This window comes from Oenanthe melanoleuca, chromosome 2, assembly GCF_029582105.1.
Source record: "Oenanthe melanoleuca isolate GR-GAL-2019-014 chromosome 2, OMel1.0, whole genome shotgun sequence".
Taxonomy (NCBI): domain Eukaryota; kingdom Metazoa; phylum Chordata; class Aves; order Passeriformes; family Muscicapidae; genus Oenanthe; species Oenanthe melanoleuca.
Genome location: NC_079335.1, coordinates 95278106 through 95292987, shown reverse-complemented (window position 1 = coordinate 95292987; position 14882 = coordinate 95278106). Strand labels below are relative to the sequence as shown.

Below are 14882 nucleotides of genomic sequence, written 5' to 3'. Positions count from 1 at the left end.
TCAGTCCAAATACAAAGTTTTATTTGGAACAGCTTCTTGAAATCATGGAATTTTCTGTTGCCTTCTTTTATGAATTAAGGATGAACGATCCTCACAGATGGATCAAACCAAATGCTCTCTCTTACCAGCATGTAAGAACTACAGGCTTCAAGTGCTGAATACATCTTAATTTTCATTTAGAGTTCAATATGTTTCAAAGCATAGCTGTGCTTTATTTATTTAGTGGTGTGTATGCTTGACAGCTTTTTCTGGCTGGTAGAAGTTGGTGTTGTCCTTAAAATAATGCACAGTCAGTGTGTGTCTGTGTCAGCCACCAGTTTGTGAAGCTTTTTAGTGCTGATAAAAGGGGCATGGAAAGAGAGAAGCAAGGAATTAATAGAAAAGGGCTCCGTCAGGTGGTAGAAGATCTTGCATTCACCTGATGCCGAACAGAAAAAAACATCAGGGAGTTAACACATTCTCTTTGGTTATCTTTGATTACTTGACAGGTTGTTTTATATTCTGTCCTCTGGGGAATGGTATACTCATTCTTAATACATTCATGCTTTGCTGAGGAACTTTCCTCCTCAGAAAAACTTTAATTGACATCTTAACGTGAGGTATTTAGCATTGAAAATAATGTCCCTTGACACCTGTAATTTGATTTTATTGGTACAGAAAACCAACAAATAAAACCTCTAGCCTTGTGGTAGAAACCTTTCCCCTTCTCTCCTTTCATCCAAAAGGAGCATACATACTTTTATAAAGCAACAGCAAAATGATTTTGAAAATTCAGGAAGCTAAATTCCACCTACTAATGAAACTACTATTTTTTTTTTCTTTTTCTGAACATTTACACCTCTCCTTAACTATAAAGCTGAAGTGTAGTGTGGACATAGCAGGCAACAGGGAGCTGAACACAAGGGTGAGGAGAAGCAGGCTGAAGCACTCATGCTCAGGCTGCTCGTTCCCTGTATCTGGAGATTGTGCTTTCTTAAGCAAAGTTAAGCAACCAAGGTGAGCTCCTTCAGGGAGGGGACAGGTCCTCCTCTGGTTCCTGAGGCCTGTGCACTTTTAGCCTTTGCATGTATACAGTGACTTCATCCCTGATAGCTGGCAGTGGTTGGAGGCATGTTGCCTATTGTCCTCATCCACACTGAGGTAAGGGTAACAGTAAGAGTATCTTCATTTTGGATCAAAATTAAAAGAAAAGCTTTGCTTAAAGCTTTCATGCTATGCTCCTTACCTGAGGTGCATTAAAAAACATGCTATGTATGTATCATGTGAACTCTTAATCCAAAGGCTTGCTGGGTCTGGATTGTTTTTGCTTTCTGGGAATGGTGACATAATGTATATAAGCATTTTTAAAGTTGAATGAGTTTTTTGTTTGCTTCTCCTTTATGTTTTAGAAAAGTATTCTTCATAATAATATAAAATGTGTAAAAATACTTTTTCATTTCAAAGATCCACTCAGGGCATCCTGGAAATGTTCAAGAGAGAGAAGGGGGAAAAAGCCTTAGTGACATGCTTCAGGGATGCACAGTGCAGGTCCTCAGTTCCCTACACAGGTGGAGTCTGGAACTTGGGTGCATTGCTGTGTAGTGCTGGGATTTGCTACGTCTTAGAAGCTCAGCCTGACCTAAAGCTGACTTAAGAGCAGTGCTCCCTAGGGTAACTGGGGTAATCATTGTGAATTGTTGTAAGCTTAACTCTACTGTGCTAGTGTTTATATGGTTGCTTAACTTTGCTTAAGTAGGCATGTAGAGAAGCTTTTCTCTAAAACGTATTATGAACTAATTAAATTGTTTGCTTATTAAAGCACTAGGTTTTAAAAGAAAAGAATTTCTGTTAAGCTTGAGATGATATTTTGGGTTGGTAAAGCTTATTTCACCCTTTTCCTAAGTGAATGAATATTATCTGTGCCTAGAAATAAGACAGGTACTGTGGAAATTGACACTATTTCAGTGAGAAGCAATAGGTGCTATACTAAAAGGTGATGCTTCCCTTTTCCCCTCCTCATCTCTGCAATTAACTGCAGCACCACAGCATCATGGTAACCCTGAAATAATAATACTGTATATTGTAAATAACAGGGCATTTCTGTCCAGAGCAGACAACTGAGCTTCAAAGCAAGCAAAAAGACAAATAATGTGCTATTGAAGGTCGTAACCTTCTACCTTTTAAAAAAGGGTCTAATCTCAAAAAATAACAGGGTAAAAGCCAACTAAATGAGGGTGGGAAAGCTGAAAACAAGGTGTTCTTGATTTAACTCTTAGAGTGCTGGTCTTTCCCAATACATCAACTAAATGAACATTTTTGTGAAGTCCAAGTATCCATTATGTCATGAGGGTTAAACAGACAGAGCTAACAAAGAAAGAAGACTGAAGATTATTTCAGTTCCAAAGTCGAGGTATCAGCTACTGTGACATATGTAAAGGTAATTTCAGGAGAGCAGGACAGCTTGAGATTCCTCTCTTGGCAGAGACATCATCCCTATTAACATCAATAACTAGACACAAAGGCTTTTGTAATGAAACTCTGAGGAGAGTGAGTCCTCTGAAGTGATAGAGTCACTCTGCTGAATGTCTGCTTATGAAGGGGTTTTTCGAGTCTTCTCTACCTAGCATGGTAGTGGGGACCCGGCACAAATTAAGCAAATGTATTCTGAAGTACAGGAGTAGAATATTCCATATCATAAAGGATTGGTTCTCATTTGCCTAGTACATACATTTTATATAATAAGTATTGATTTGCCTATTGAGTCTGAAACATTTTAAGGGCTAGAGAACCAAAATAAAACTGTATATTTACCTTGTGACTGTCAACACTCTCATCTCTATCTATCTGTATCTATATCTATGTAGTATATTCATGGGTTTTTAGATATATATATATGTGTTGGAAATATATATAAAAACATTTTTAATAGTGTCTGTTTCTTTTGCTGCAGAAGATACACTGTAAGAACTGGTTTTTAAATACAGATGTGTCTGATCATGTTTTATCCTCCCAGAATTAACATTTAAACATATCAATGCTTTAAACATTAGATTCTTTTTTCTTTCTTTTATAAAAGCAGAGAGAACTTAGTGTTACCTGGGGCAAATTTTTCATTTAAAAAACAAAAAAAAGAGAACTATATCAGTGTCAGAATTCTGGACCCATGCTAACTCTTGCCTGAAATGCAAAACAAGACAATCTAAATTCCTTTCCACTCCAGGTGGATCAACATCATACACAGAGAAAGGATGGTGATTGCAAACAGTGCACAAATGGGAAGAGAAATAGCATTCTTGGGGATCTGTGGCCACTGTAAGGGGTAGTGGAATTTGTATGTTAAAGTCAAGTCTGCCAAGGAACATCTCAGATACTTTTTTTTCACATGTTGCTTTTTAGTGTCAGCAGTTGCACTTTGCGTGGTGAGTAAGTAGATGACCTTACCTCTGAACCCTATGATATGTGCTTCATAATAACTGGACTACTTTGACAAATTATTAAATTGTCAGGATGCTGTTTGCAGCACAGTCCATTTTTAGAAAGCAGATAGTCAGCTGTTTGGCATTATGTTGTGTAGAAGAGTACCAGACAAGAAAGGCAGATTGCTTTGTAAGCTATAAAATGTCACTCAGTAAATACTCGAAGGTCTGATTTAAGTGAAGAAGGAGTAAATACTGTGGCAATTTCTGTCCATGCATTGGATAATTTACCATAAGTAGGAAACAAACTGTAGCAGCAAGCAAACCACAATAAACTGGTCTGCAGTTTCCCTGCTGCAATGTATAATGCCCAGATGTATCCCCTACTGTTGAGCAGATGAGACTTTGATATGTAGTATGTCCTGTTTGCTTAATAAGCTTGGGGGTTTTTTGGCTTACGTTTCTTCTTTATGGGTATTTGGATATGCATTTCTTCTTTATCTCTAAAACAAAAATTCTCCTTGTGCTGTAATAAATTTGGTTTGTGTAAAGGAAATGGATTGTAGTTCTATGTGCTTGTAACCTATAGTAGTGTGTTTTACAAATGTCTGTGTGGAGCACTTTTTCATTGCCTGAGGTGGTAAGTGAAGAGGATCTAAGTGTATGAAATGTGTCTCTCTGCCTGCAAGACTGCAGGATTTGCTTTTCAAGGTGTTAATTCTGTGGCTCTTTGTGAATAGGCAACAGCTGGAGTGTGGCAGCTGAGTTATTAAAAGTGAAGCCTAATAAAAGTCCTGTGGCATTTGTTTGTATTAAACATTTCAAAATTTCCAGCTTCTCCATCCATGAGCTACAGCAGTAGCTCCAGTTTCATCTCTCTCTTTTGCCATCACATACCTCCTGATGCTGCTGTCTGCCTCTGCCTCCTTGCTTGATTTCCCTTGACTGCACTTGCTGCCCTCCTCTCTGTTCACACCCCAGATCCTTAGACAACATTTCATGACGAAATCTTGAAAGCTCATCTTCAGCTGAAAGCTTGAGGCTTACATTATTCTCTGCCTTGTTTGAGCTCATCCAGTCCATCGTCTGTTTCAAATACAAAGTATAATTTTTTATTGTTGCTCCATGTTTGCCTAGGGATGAACTATTAAACAGTAAGTCTTCATGCAGCATGCTGTTCTGTGTTAGTCTCTGGTAGCTGTTAATCTTGGCTGTGCCTGTAAATATTTGTTTTATGCTGAAAACAATAAATAGCTGTAGTGATCACTTGTAACCATGGAAATAGCATTTTAGATTTTTGTGGTGTTGTCTTGCTGAGGTGGAAATGGTGACAGAGGCACCAAAACACAGGACAAATGCCACAGGTAGGCTCATCTTCACACTTGACAAAGAATGGGACTAGGAAATTACAAGGACTTTTTTCCTAATTTTTTACCTTGTGAATTAAAAACTAGTCCAACAGTATTGCAGTAGGGAATGGAAAAGTGGCTCTTCAGTTACAAATTGAAGTCTTAAGCCTTTTTTCTTTTGCTTCACTAAAACTTCTTCAAATCTTTACACAGAAGGTGCTATGTTGAAAAAAGTGTAGTGATGCTGGGCATCATTAAAAGTGTTTCCTTTGAAATTTCTGTGAGAACATCCATCCTTTTTTCAGTATATTGAAGCTAGTAATTGATACTGAGAATAAATTGAATTGAATTACTTCACCATTTTGATACTACCAAAGTTGCAATAATTAACCTTTTTGTTTAGAGGATTGGGAATTCCTGTACATAGTTTAGGACCAGGATTACATGTAATTAGTGTCAATGCTAATTGTATGACAGGCTCCATTAAGTCCAAGCACTCATCTATTCTCTTCAGTGAATGTAGTCTAAAACAGAGTTTTGAGCTCTTTTTTGTGTAATCTCCTGTTAGTGAAAGATATGAAGAGATGTATTCACTAATCCAAGAGAAATATATCCACTTATTTTTAAAACCAAAAAGTGTCCTGCTCCATCCTTTTGTCTCATACATTTCAGTGTGTCATTTTTCTTAATGATCCAGTGGGCAATCATAAGCAGTTAAAGAAGAGTCGCAAAATAATTAGTGAGCTCACAGAAGATTGCAATGTACTATGAAGCAGTGTGGGTAGGGACCTTGTAGCTAAAGGTTATTTTATATTAGCATTATTATCAAATTGCAGTTCATGCAAGACACACTGGAAGAGTGTTCCAAGCACAACTGTATTGTGTGTAACAAAGGACTAGAAAGTTTTATGAGAGCAAATGAAAAACGAGGGAAAACAAATTCTATTGCGGAGAAGCCAAGAAAGTGGGATTTTGGCTGCTGTTGAAATATAAGTACTGTGAATGCTGACTACCATAATATAGGATTTATGGCAAATAAAGTCATAAAATATTTTTCCTCTTCCTAAAAGAGAGGAAGGTGGTAGGAAGAGCCCCTCCAGAAACTGTGGATTTCTTCTTACAAGTCTTATTTTGAAGTTTGAAATTACTCTCTGGTATGATAAGCATTTCAGTGTGGAGAAAGAAAGGAAGATTAAGAAAGAAATTAGGCTACTTATTTTGAGAGAAATGTCTTCAGTAGACAACAGCTCCAAAACACATAGGAAAGTTCTGGGTTCACACATTCAATTTCCAGGTGTCATTGCTCTAAGGAATAATAAATAAATCACATTTATTTATAAGTGTATGTATATCAATAGCGCACAGATAATTGCACTGAAGATAACTTGGTTAAGGATGTTTTGAGATTTTATATTATTTTTTGAAGCCGCAGTGTGGAGTGGCCTTTGGCATCAGTGTTGGACCTATTTCAGTTGCTGATCTGAAATGGGGTATGACAGGGTGTTTCAGTGATTCAGATCTCTTTCTGTCCTTATTGTTGGTGATACCAGCCTGTTGTCTTCTACTGCCTTGATCTGAAAATTTGTGTTTGTAGGGTTAAGCATAGACAGAAGCAGGATTTTCGAAATTAACTTCTCTCTTCATTAACTTCTGAGTTCTTTCTCAGATCACTTACTTTTCCTTGCAGTTTGTTACTCAGAGTCATAGAAAAGCATGATGTTCACAAACCATGAATGACAAAAAAGATGCAAAGTGTCATACCAAGTTTGCTCTGGATCTTGAATGTAATAAATTAATGTAAATCACTATTCAGTCACAAGCAGAAAAAATTCCAAGTGCAGTTAATATAATTAACATCAGCTAGGTTTAACCTTTCACATCATCCACATCAGTTTTTGGGGCTTTCTCCAGTAAGTCTCAATGCAGATACCATGTATTTTGCTGCTGTCTTTATTGGATGGTATTGAAAGAAGCATCCAAGCAGCAGTTCTTCTTCTCTCCAGCTTCTCTTTAGGTGTTAGTAAACTAGGAAAAAAGTGATTTTCAAGTCTGGATCAGCACAGCACTTAGTTTTTACATCTTTGGCATCTGAGTGGAGATCATTCATCTGGACTGAGGGCTGCTCCTGTGCTTGAAATCTCCCTACCAGTCTTCTGATGGAAACCCCTCCATATAGCACTGACTTACAGGCATAGGTTTACACTGCTTTCAGTGGCTTGCCCTGGTAGCTGTAAGATAACATGTTCTGTGAGAGTTACTCAGTAGCCTTTTAATAGGGGGGAAAAAATTTATACTCTCTGAAAGTTGGGTCTTTTTGTGACCTATATAAAGGACACAAGATCACTTTACTTGAATTAAAAGTTTGATGTCTGCAGTGCAATTCACACAAAAATTTCTCAATAGATTACCTTACCTAGTGCTTCCTTTAAACTCTTGGAGAGAATATTTGTCTTCTAGTGCCATCTGGCGGCTTTAGGGGAGAGAGGCAGTCTGATAATTGCCATTAAAATCACATATTTTGCTTATTTTAAACAACTAATGTCTTAACACTTGATGTATTTATCCAAATATAAGTGGTGAGAAACCACATATCAAAGAGTGCATACGGCTGGATCTTAGATAGGAAGTATTAGCAAGAAGAATACTCCATTTGGGTTTTAGCAATGTAGAAATCCTTGCAGGCAGCTATTTCACACCTTCCAGTGTGAGGTGTGAGCTCAGGTTGTGCAAATGTTTGTATGTGGGTGTACTCATGCAAAAGTTGGCAGGAGTGGTACCTTAGAGTATGATCTCTGTAGATGCTTCAGCTTCTTACTTAGGTATCCCTCCAAGTGCTGCACTTTGCATCTGTCAGAGTGATTCCCTGTAATCCCATTGAATAACTTAATGAGACATACAGTGTGGTGGCTAACAGCTGGCCTGGGGGCCTCACAGTTATAAATAATCCTGAATATAATTTTATAACTGAAATATATCTAATTACATACCACCTTAATTATGTAACACACCCAGTCTGGTCCCTTGGGGAGCAGGTCTCGGCCGCTGGGGACACAGGTAGCTCTTGGCCAGTTAGCCAGGTGGCAACTAATTCAGGCAATCAGGACTGACCATGCAGGCTTTCAAAACTATGTGAGGGAAGCAGCACTCAGTAAAAGTTGGCTGTTGCCTCATGAGCACAGTATCATGTTGTGTCATTGCATCCGTCTCTACTGCAATGGTACAGAATCGGAATATTCTGATTTGAAAGGGACCCAAAGGATCATCAAGTCAACTCCTAAGTGGATGTCCCATAAATGGATCCAACCTGCAACCTTCATGCTCCAACCAACCAATATGGCTTGTCTTTCTGTGCAGACTTTCTATATATAGTTGGGTTTTCTTTGCTGCTGAAAAGCATCTCACAGCATCTCTCATGCATTTAGATATTCTAAAATACCTTCTTTAGTTGCAGAGCATGAGATTACCAATCACACAAGTTTTACAATCAGCAGCACTTGTGGTACAGTGCAGTTTGCACATGTGGGACTAAAGCACAACATTTCTAGACCCCTGTGGAAGACTGTGTAGTTCCACATGGAGCCAACCAAAAGGTTACAGACTTGGGGATCTTTTAATTTTCTTTGACTACCTGTGTTTTTTTGGAGGGAAAGAACCTATGACAAGATCAGTGGATCTCAAGATCAGTGAGGTGACCTGGTTTCTTTACCAGTTTTCTGATGTGTTGTCACTAGTGGTGTAGTCTTAGGTTCTGAAATACCTTAATTTCTTTATCTTTAAGAGGTAAATAATCATACTTACTGTTCTTTGGAGAAACTTGATGAAAGGCTTTCTTATTAAAATTACTAAGTTTAAGAGGAATTCTGTAATATACAAGATGCTCAATGTATATTGATTGTATTTGCTTTTGTTTTGTGATAGGTGTGTATTTTTCATTGCACTTAAAATCCAAAAAGAGTAAGGGATAATTAAGAAATAATAACTTCCATGTTTGCATACAGTACTGTGTCACAGAAATATTTATTGTTGCACTTCTTTATAGTTGCTGTTATATGAAAGAGGCTGGATGAATAGATGGAAGCCTTCAGTTTTACATGAAGGGGAAGGAAATATAAGAAATGTAAAATGGAGAGGACACTTAATTGCTTGGGCTAATAATATGGTAAGTATTTTTCACCTCCATTACATGAACAAAAGTATCTGTGTTACACTGATTATTGGAATTTTTCAATGCTAATTGCCAGAATATTCTGTTGAAAAACTGTGCATTTGAATTGGGTATAAAAGGCATTGAAGGATAGTGATTTATGTAATTTCTTTGTAGAAATTTTTTCTGTTGTTTTCTGCTAATCAGTCAGGGTTCTCCAATATGATTGCCACTTCTGAAGAAATTAGGAAAGTAGCTCTACATACCATTGTAGTGGTCACTAATCTACACTATTTGATTAGTGCAATTTATTGAAGCAAACTGAGAAAGAACTGCCAATGTAATTCTTCTCTATATTAATAACAGAACATCTCCACTCCCTTCTACCCCCTGAAAAAAAATAAACTGTCTTGGTTTTGTAATTTTTACTGAAATGACATTGTCATATGCACTTTCAATGTTGCAGATTATAAAAAGATGCAGTCATAATTTCTCATTTAGTTAGGCTGCTAGAAAAAGTTAGACTTAGGAGAAAATAGGCCACTTTTGTTCTAAGTGTAATTTTGAAGGAAACCATTGCATTCATTCTGAGTGTTACATTTCAGCTATCACTGTATATCTAATCGATGGGTCAAGCTCTGTTTTGAAGCTCAGCAGTGAGGGATATGTTTTTAAGTGTGTATCATATCTAAAATCCAAAGTATTTTTCTAAATGTGGTGAAAGTACTTCTGAAACATTAGCATTTTCTTCTTCTATTGTTTTTCCATCCTAAAGGGAGGCATTTATTAAAATATTCTAAAACCATTGTTCTTTTTTATCTTTCAAAGCCAGTTTGATATGAAATTGTTAGAGGTGGACCTTTGTTTATTTACTTTCCTTTAATAACTCTGTTAGAATGGAAGCTTCATTGAGGGCTTGATTGACATAACATTAGGTTTTTTGAAGGTTCTGTTCTTTTCAGATTCATACAATTAAAATACATATTCTAGGTATCTGCTGGGATGAATAGGACAAGAGCTATCCCTAGAGATGGTGTGCCACATCAGAACACAGAATACTAATAAAACATTGAGAGCCATCTGTCAGAGACAGAAAGCCATGGTCAGGGCCTATCTTTCAAAGAAAAATGAAATGACACTTGCCCTCCAAAAGATTAATATATTTGGTTATTGCCCTTTCCCTTCCCCTTTAACTTTTTAAACTCCATTCTCTAGCAAGGTTTTGCATTACACTTTTTTTTTTTCCAAATCGGAGAAAACGTTTATAGCCTTACTTCTTACTTTGTGTGCATGCCTACCTAGTTTTTTTATTTAGGCAAGGTCTAATTCTGCTTTTCAGATGCATAGGTACCCCATATTTGCTGCTATGCCCTCTTCTCCTTCCTCCATGGCTAATAGTGCGAGTTTTACAAACTGAGACATCTGAGGGACAAATCTTTAGAGGCGTTTGGCTGCTGGACTCCCATTTGGACAGATTTTAGCTCCTCCATGGTAGGAAGTTGACTCTGGCAGTCCTTTCAGTTCATGATGCAAATGGCATACCTGTTAGAGGAGAAGCCACTGTTCAGGCATTCTCACAACCATTTAAAGAGTCACATACTCACCACCCCAGACTTTAGCTTCAGGGACTGGAGTCCTTTTACAGTGGGCAGCTCCAAGGAGCCAAGAGGGTCCCCTTTTGACTCCTTGCTCACTTCTTGTGCTCCTGTTCACGGGCAGAGCATGGGAAATTACATGGCAACCACTAAAACATCAGTGAATCATCAACATTGTTCTTACCATAAATCTGTAACTCAGCACTTTACCAGCTACTAAAAAGAAAATTAATTAATAATTAATTACCAGCCAGAAGCATATCTAGATGTAAGTTCACAGCTTACAGCTTAAGACTTCAAAAAATCCAGCTACTCTTGCTAAGTAAGTAAACCTAAGCAAACAGTATCCTATATCACATGATAATATAACTCTAAATAACTTGCTCTTATGTAAAACTTAATATATTAAACAGCTGGTTTACAACAGTTATAACCAAGGATGATCCTACTCTGTTAGTTTGAAAACTGCTTTAAACAGGAGCTAGTCTATCCCATATAAGATTTGCTGCCATGTAGAAAAGCAGAAGGTGTGATAATGGGTCACTGAAAATCATGCTTGGAGACAAAGTAGTAAGATTTATAAAAAACAACTTTATTAAAATGCAATTCAAGCAAGATTACAAATTTTATCAGATGAGCTTAGAAAACACAAATTATAAGATTCTTGTTTATGTTACCTAGAGATCTGGGCTCTGTACATTACAGACGCTATGTAAGTTGCTGTTTGTTTGTTTGTTTGTTTGTTTGTTTGTTTGTTTTTGAAACCTTAATGTCTGCTAGCTGATGAGATGCCAGTAGAAGTGTGTTCCATGCTCACAGTTCTTCAGTGACAAAGATCACTTAAAACAATCCTTTCACCCACCCTTCAACCACTTCCTGTTCCTCATGATTTTTAAAAAAGGCAAAACTTGGCTTAGACCATAACTCCTCCTATGACTTTTAAACAGCTGTATCTGTGTATTTGTACAGCTAGAGACATAGAAATTCACAATGTGGGGTACAGAAATGGGTAGGGGAATCTTTTAAATCAGTTTTGCCACTAGGAGAATCCTAACATGGCATGCCATCGTGGATGCTGACCTTTCAAGGTCTTTTCCATCCCCTTTTCTGTGATTTGAAGACTCACTCTCTAAGCTCTGTGAGCAGGAAAGAAGTCCCTGCTAAAATATTTTATTTTAGAGACTTTTGTTTTAAATTAGCAAGAACTAGTTATTACTTAACATGAAATTAATCTCCATTTTGCTATTGGAAAGGTTATAGCTTACCTTGGCTAAACGACACAGAAAAATCTAATTATTGGTTCATTTTTTTTCCTGTCTCTCGAATGAATTTAATCTTCCTGGTTTTTAACTTCTTGTTCTATTAGTTTAGGAGAGGTCCTGAGGAGGGAGTAAAAAAAGTCACAGCTTACAAAACCAAGCACTGTTTAAGTGTGCTTGCTTTTCTGTTTTAATATAAGACTTGAAATGCATATCTTGAGATTTAAATCCTTTTTCTTAATGAGCTTGTGCTTTTCTTTTTCCAAGGTGGAAATTTCTGTGTCTCTGCAAGGGCTGTTATGAAAAAGCTGTGATTCTATTTATTTCTCCAGGAGCAGCACCAGCCCAATAAGCCAAACTGGTTCATGAGTGGAATTGCTAGTCTGTAACTCATTCACTTATAATTATTTGGCATGTGAATTTAAAACATCTAGATTACTCTGATCCCTATACTCCTTTTGTCACATCCTGGGCTAGATGGGTTTTTGTATCCACAGTTTTCTGTTGGCACACTCAGCCCTGCTCTGAAATGTATGCCATAAACTGCTGTGACTGCCTTAGCGTACAAAATGGTGAGTAGGAGTTTGTCGTACTTAATAAAGTTCTCTTGTTTTTAAACTTCCAGGGCGTGAAGATACTTGACATGATCTCCAAGCAAAGAATTACCAATGTGCCTCGAGATGACATAAGCCTTCGCCCAGATATGTATCCCTGCAGCCTTTGCTGGAAGGATAATTTAACACTGATTATTGGCTGGGGAAATTCAGTAAAGGTGCAATTACCTGTCTTTGTAATAAATGCTTGCTGTTATCACAGACAAACAGAGGATTGTTTCTGAAAAGTAAAGACAATCGAAAAAAATGGAATTTGGTTTGACCAGTGTTGAGAACTCTTGCTGCCTTAGAAATGTCATTGGACTGACCCTCAGGAGGAGGAGGAGGAGTGATAGGCACCCAGTGGTCAGACAGATCTCTGTGTGAAAGCATGCAGTGAATGTAATCCTCAGGGACATTTCACTCCTCTCTGCCTTGGAGAGATTTCGTCTTTGGAAAGCTTTTAGTGTGCTGTTGAATTCATGTCTTTTGATTAGCATTAAGGAAGAACAACTTACCATGAGGTATTTTTGGAGGGGATCGCTTTGGGGGCTGAGGAGGTTGCAGCTGCTAAAACAGCCACATGATTTGGTCAACCATGGGGAAAAAATATGGGTGGGTGAAAGGACAGACTGCGTAGGGTTTTGTTATCTTTCAACAGGAAACCGGCACTTCAGACTTGTTTGGTGCAGACTGATTATAATTTGCTCAGACCAGCACCTGACATGAGTTTGTTACAAGCCTGTTAGCTGTTTTCTAATAACAGACTGCTGCATCATTGCACAGTGGGAAATTAAAAGTGCCTGATAGGAATAGATGGAAAGGGAGGGTAAAGTGAGCTAGGTGACATGTAAAAAGCTTTTGGAGCGTTAAGCTTAGAGTTTTATAAATAAGGAGGTTTGTCCTAAGTTTGGCATCTGTCTTCCCCCTTCTATATGCATGTACTTCCCAACATTTGGTTATTTGCATTTCTTTGTATGTACATACTCCCCTCCTGTAACTGGGAGGAGCAATAGCAAACTTACTGAATAAGAATCAGGTACCTTGAAAGGTAATGAGACACAAAGTGGGAGAAGACACCAAAACCAAACTCATATATAAATGCTTCTATGTAGAAACCATATTGGGCATGTATTTTCACATTTCTCTTACGTGGTCCTCTTCTCTCCCAGTATATTTATAAGGCTGTGAACTACAGCCACAACTTTTCTGTGTGATTTTCTTTACTGATACATTATTACTGTGTTCACAGCTTGTGTTTTTTAAAATAAAGGAATCCATGTTGGATAATTCCCAGAAATTCCTTTTCTTATTGAGGCAAGTTAGTATTGTTTTAGCAATTACAGTTCCCTTGTAACAGCTGAAATCTCTTGTTTCCTAGATTTGCTCGGTAAAAGAACGGCATGCCAGTGAAATGCGTGACCTACCAAACCGCTACGTGGAAATAGGTATGCTTGTATGAACGCTCTCCTTTTCAAAAAGCTTCAAAGGTCTTTCACATTCCACCGGGAATGAAGCTGTTACACTTTGGAGGCAACATATAGTTGTAACATAAATGTCTCCTCCTTGTTAGTTGCTGAGGTTGGCTCTCTTACATTGGTGTGAGGGTATTTTCATAGAGAGCCTCAAGTTCTGTGATCATGTAAAATCAGAGATTCTTGTGTGAACAGTGGATGCTTTAACTTTCCCTTCGTATAGATTCCTTTAGAGAACTTGAGTTTTCATCTTGCTTGAATGATTGATGGTCAGTATAGTAGTAAAGAGAAAATAGATACTGCTTTATTTGATTATATGTTGTTTGACTACACTACTCATAACATTTTCTCTTCTTTTTTTTTTCCCCGTAAAATCTCTGGTGTAGTGCTAGGAAATTGATTTTAATTTATTTTTGTTTCCTTTCTTGGCTTCTGAATTTTATATTTACATTTGTTTTCTTATTTTTCTTCCTAATCTGATGTGAACAAATTTTTATTATTGCTAATTATTGGAAAATTTCTTGACAAAATGTATGTATTAAGTAAAGTTGAATTCAAAGAAAATTTGGAAGGGAAACAGGGATGTAAACAAAAAGTCACAATTGTCCCCAGAAATATCTGCTAGGAAGGGAAGTATCTAGGAGCAGATAGTGCTGGGAAGGTAAACAGACCAGAGTGGGCAACAGTTTGTAAACTTTGGTGCTCCCTTGACTGTAACTTGAGATTGTAGATAGGGTGTTCAAGCAAGGTCCTGGATGTCAGATTGGAATGGTGCATGGTATAAGTATATGTATGCTCTGTTTTCTGATTTCAGGAAAGGACTGTTCTAAAATAGCTCCTGAAAATCAGCCAGACTTGTTAAGCTCTGGAAACTGAGAGATTGGTGGTCTGCCTGAGAATTAACTGGGACCTGAAAGCTATTTGTTGTTCAGGATTACATAGTCCAAACAGACTATTTAACTGCAGAATTCTAGGATATTCTCAATAATTTTATCAAGAAAAAGTTTTGTTACATGTTTTAACCTCAGATCTTATATATAATATTTTCTGTACCAGCAAGTAGCTTTTAAAA

At 37.4% G+C, this 14882-nt stretch overlaps 1 protein-coding gene across 2 annotated transcripts in view; it reads left to right on the top strand.

Moving 5' to 3' along the window:
- Nucleotides 1–14882, top strand: part of VPS41 (VPS41 subunit of HOPS complex) — a 106563-nt gene that overhangs the window by 49782 nt on the left and 41899 nt on the right. For both annotated transcript variants that reach the window (XM_056483806.1, XM_056483807.1), the window contains 3 exons: nt 8784–8903; nt 12368–12514; nt 13717–13783. In XM_056483806.1, the coding sequence (XP_056339781.1) occupies nt 8784–8903; nt 12368–12514; nt 13717–13783 (334 nt within the window). The remainder of the gene's footprint in view (nt 1–8783; nt 8904–12367; nt 12515–13716; nt 13784–14882) is intronic.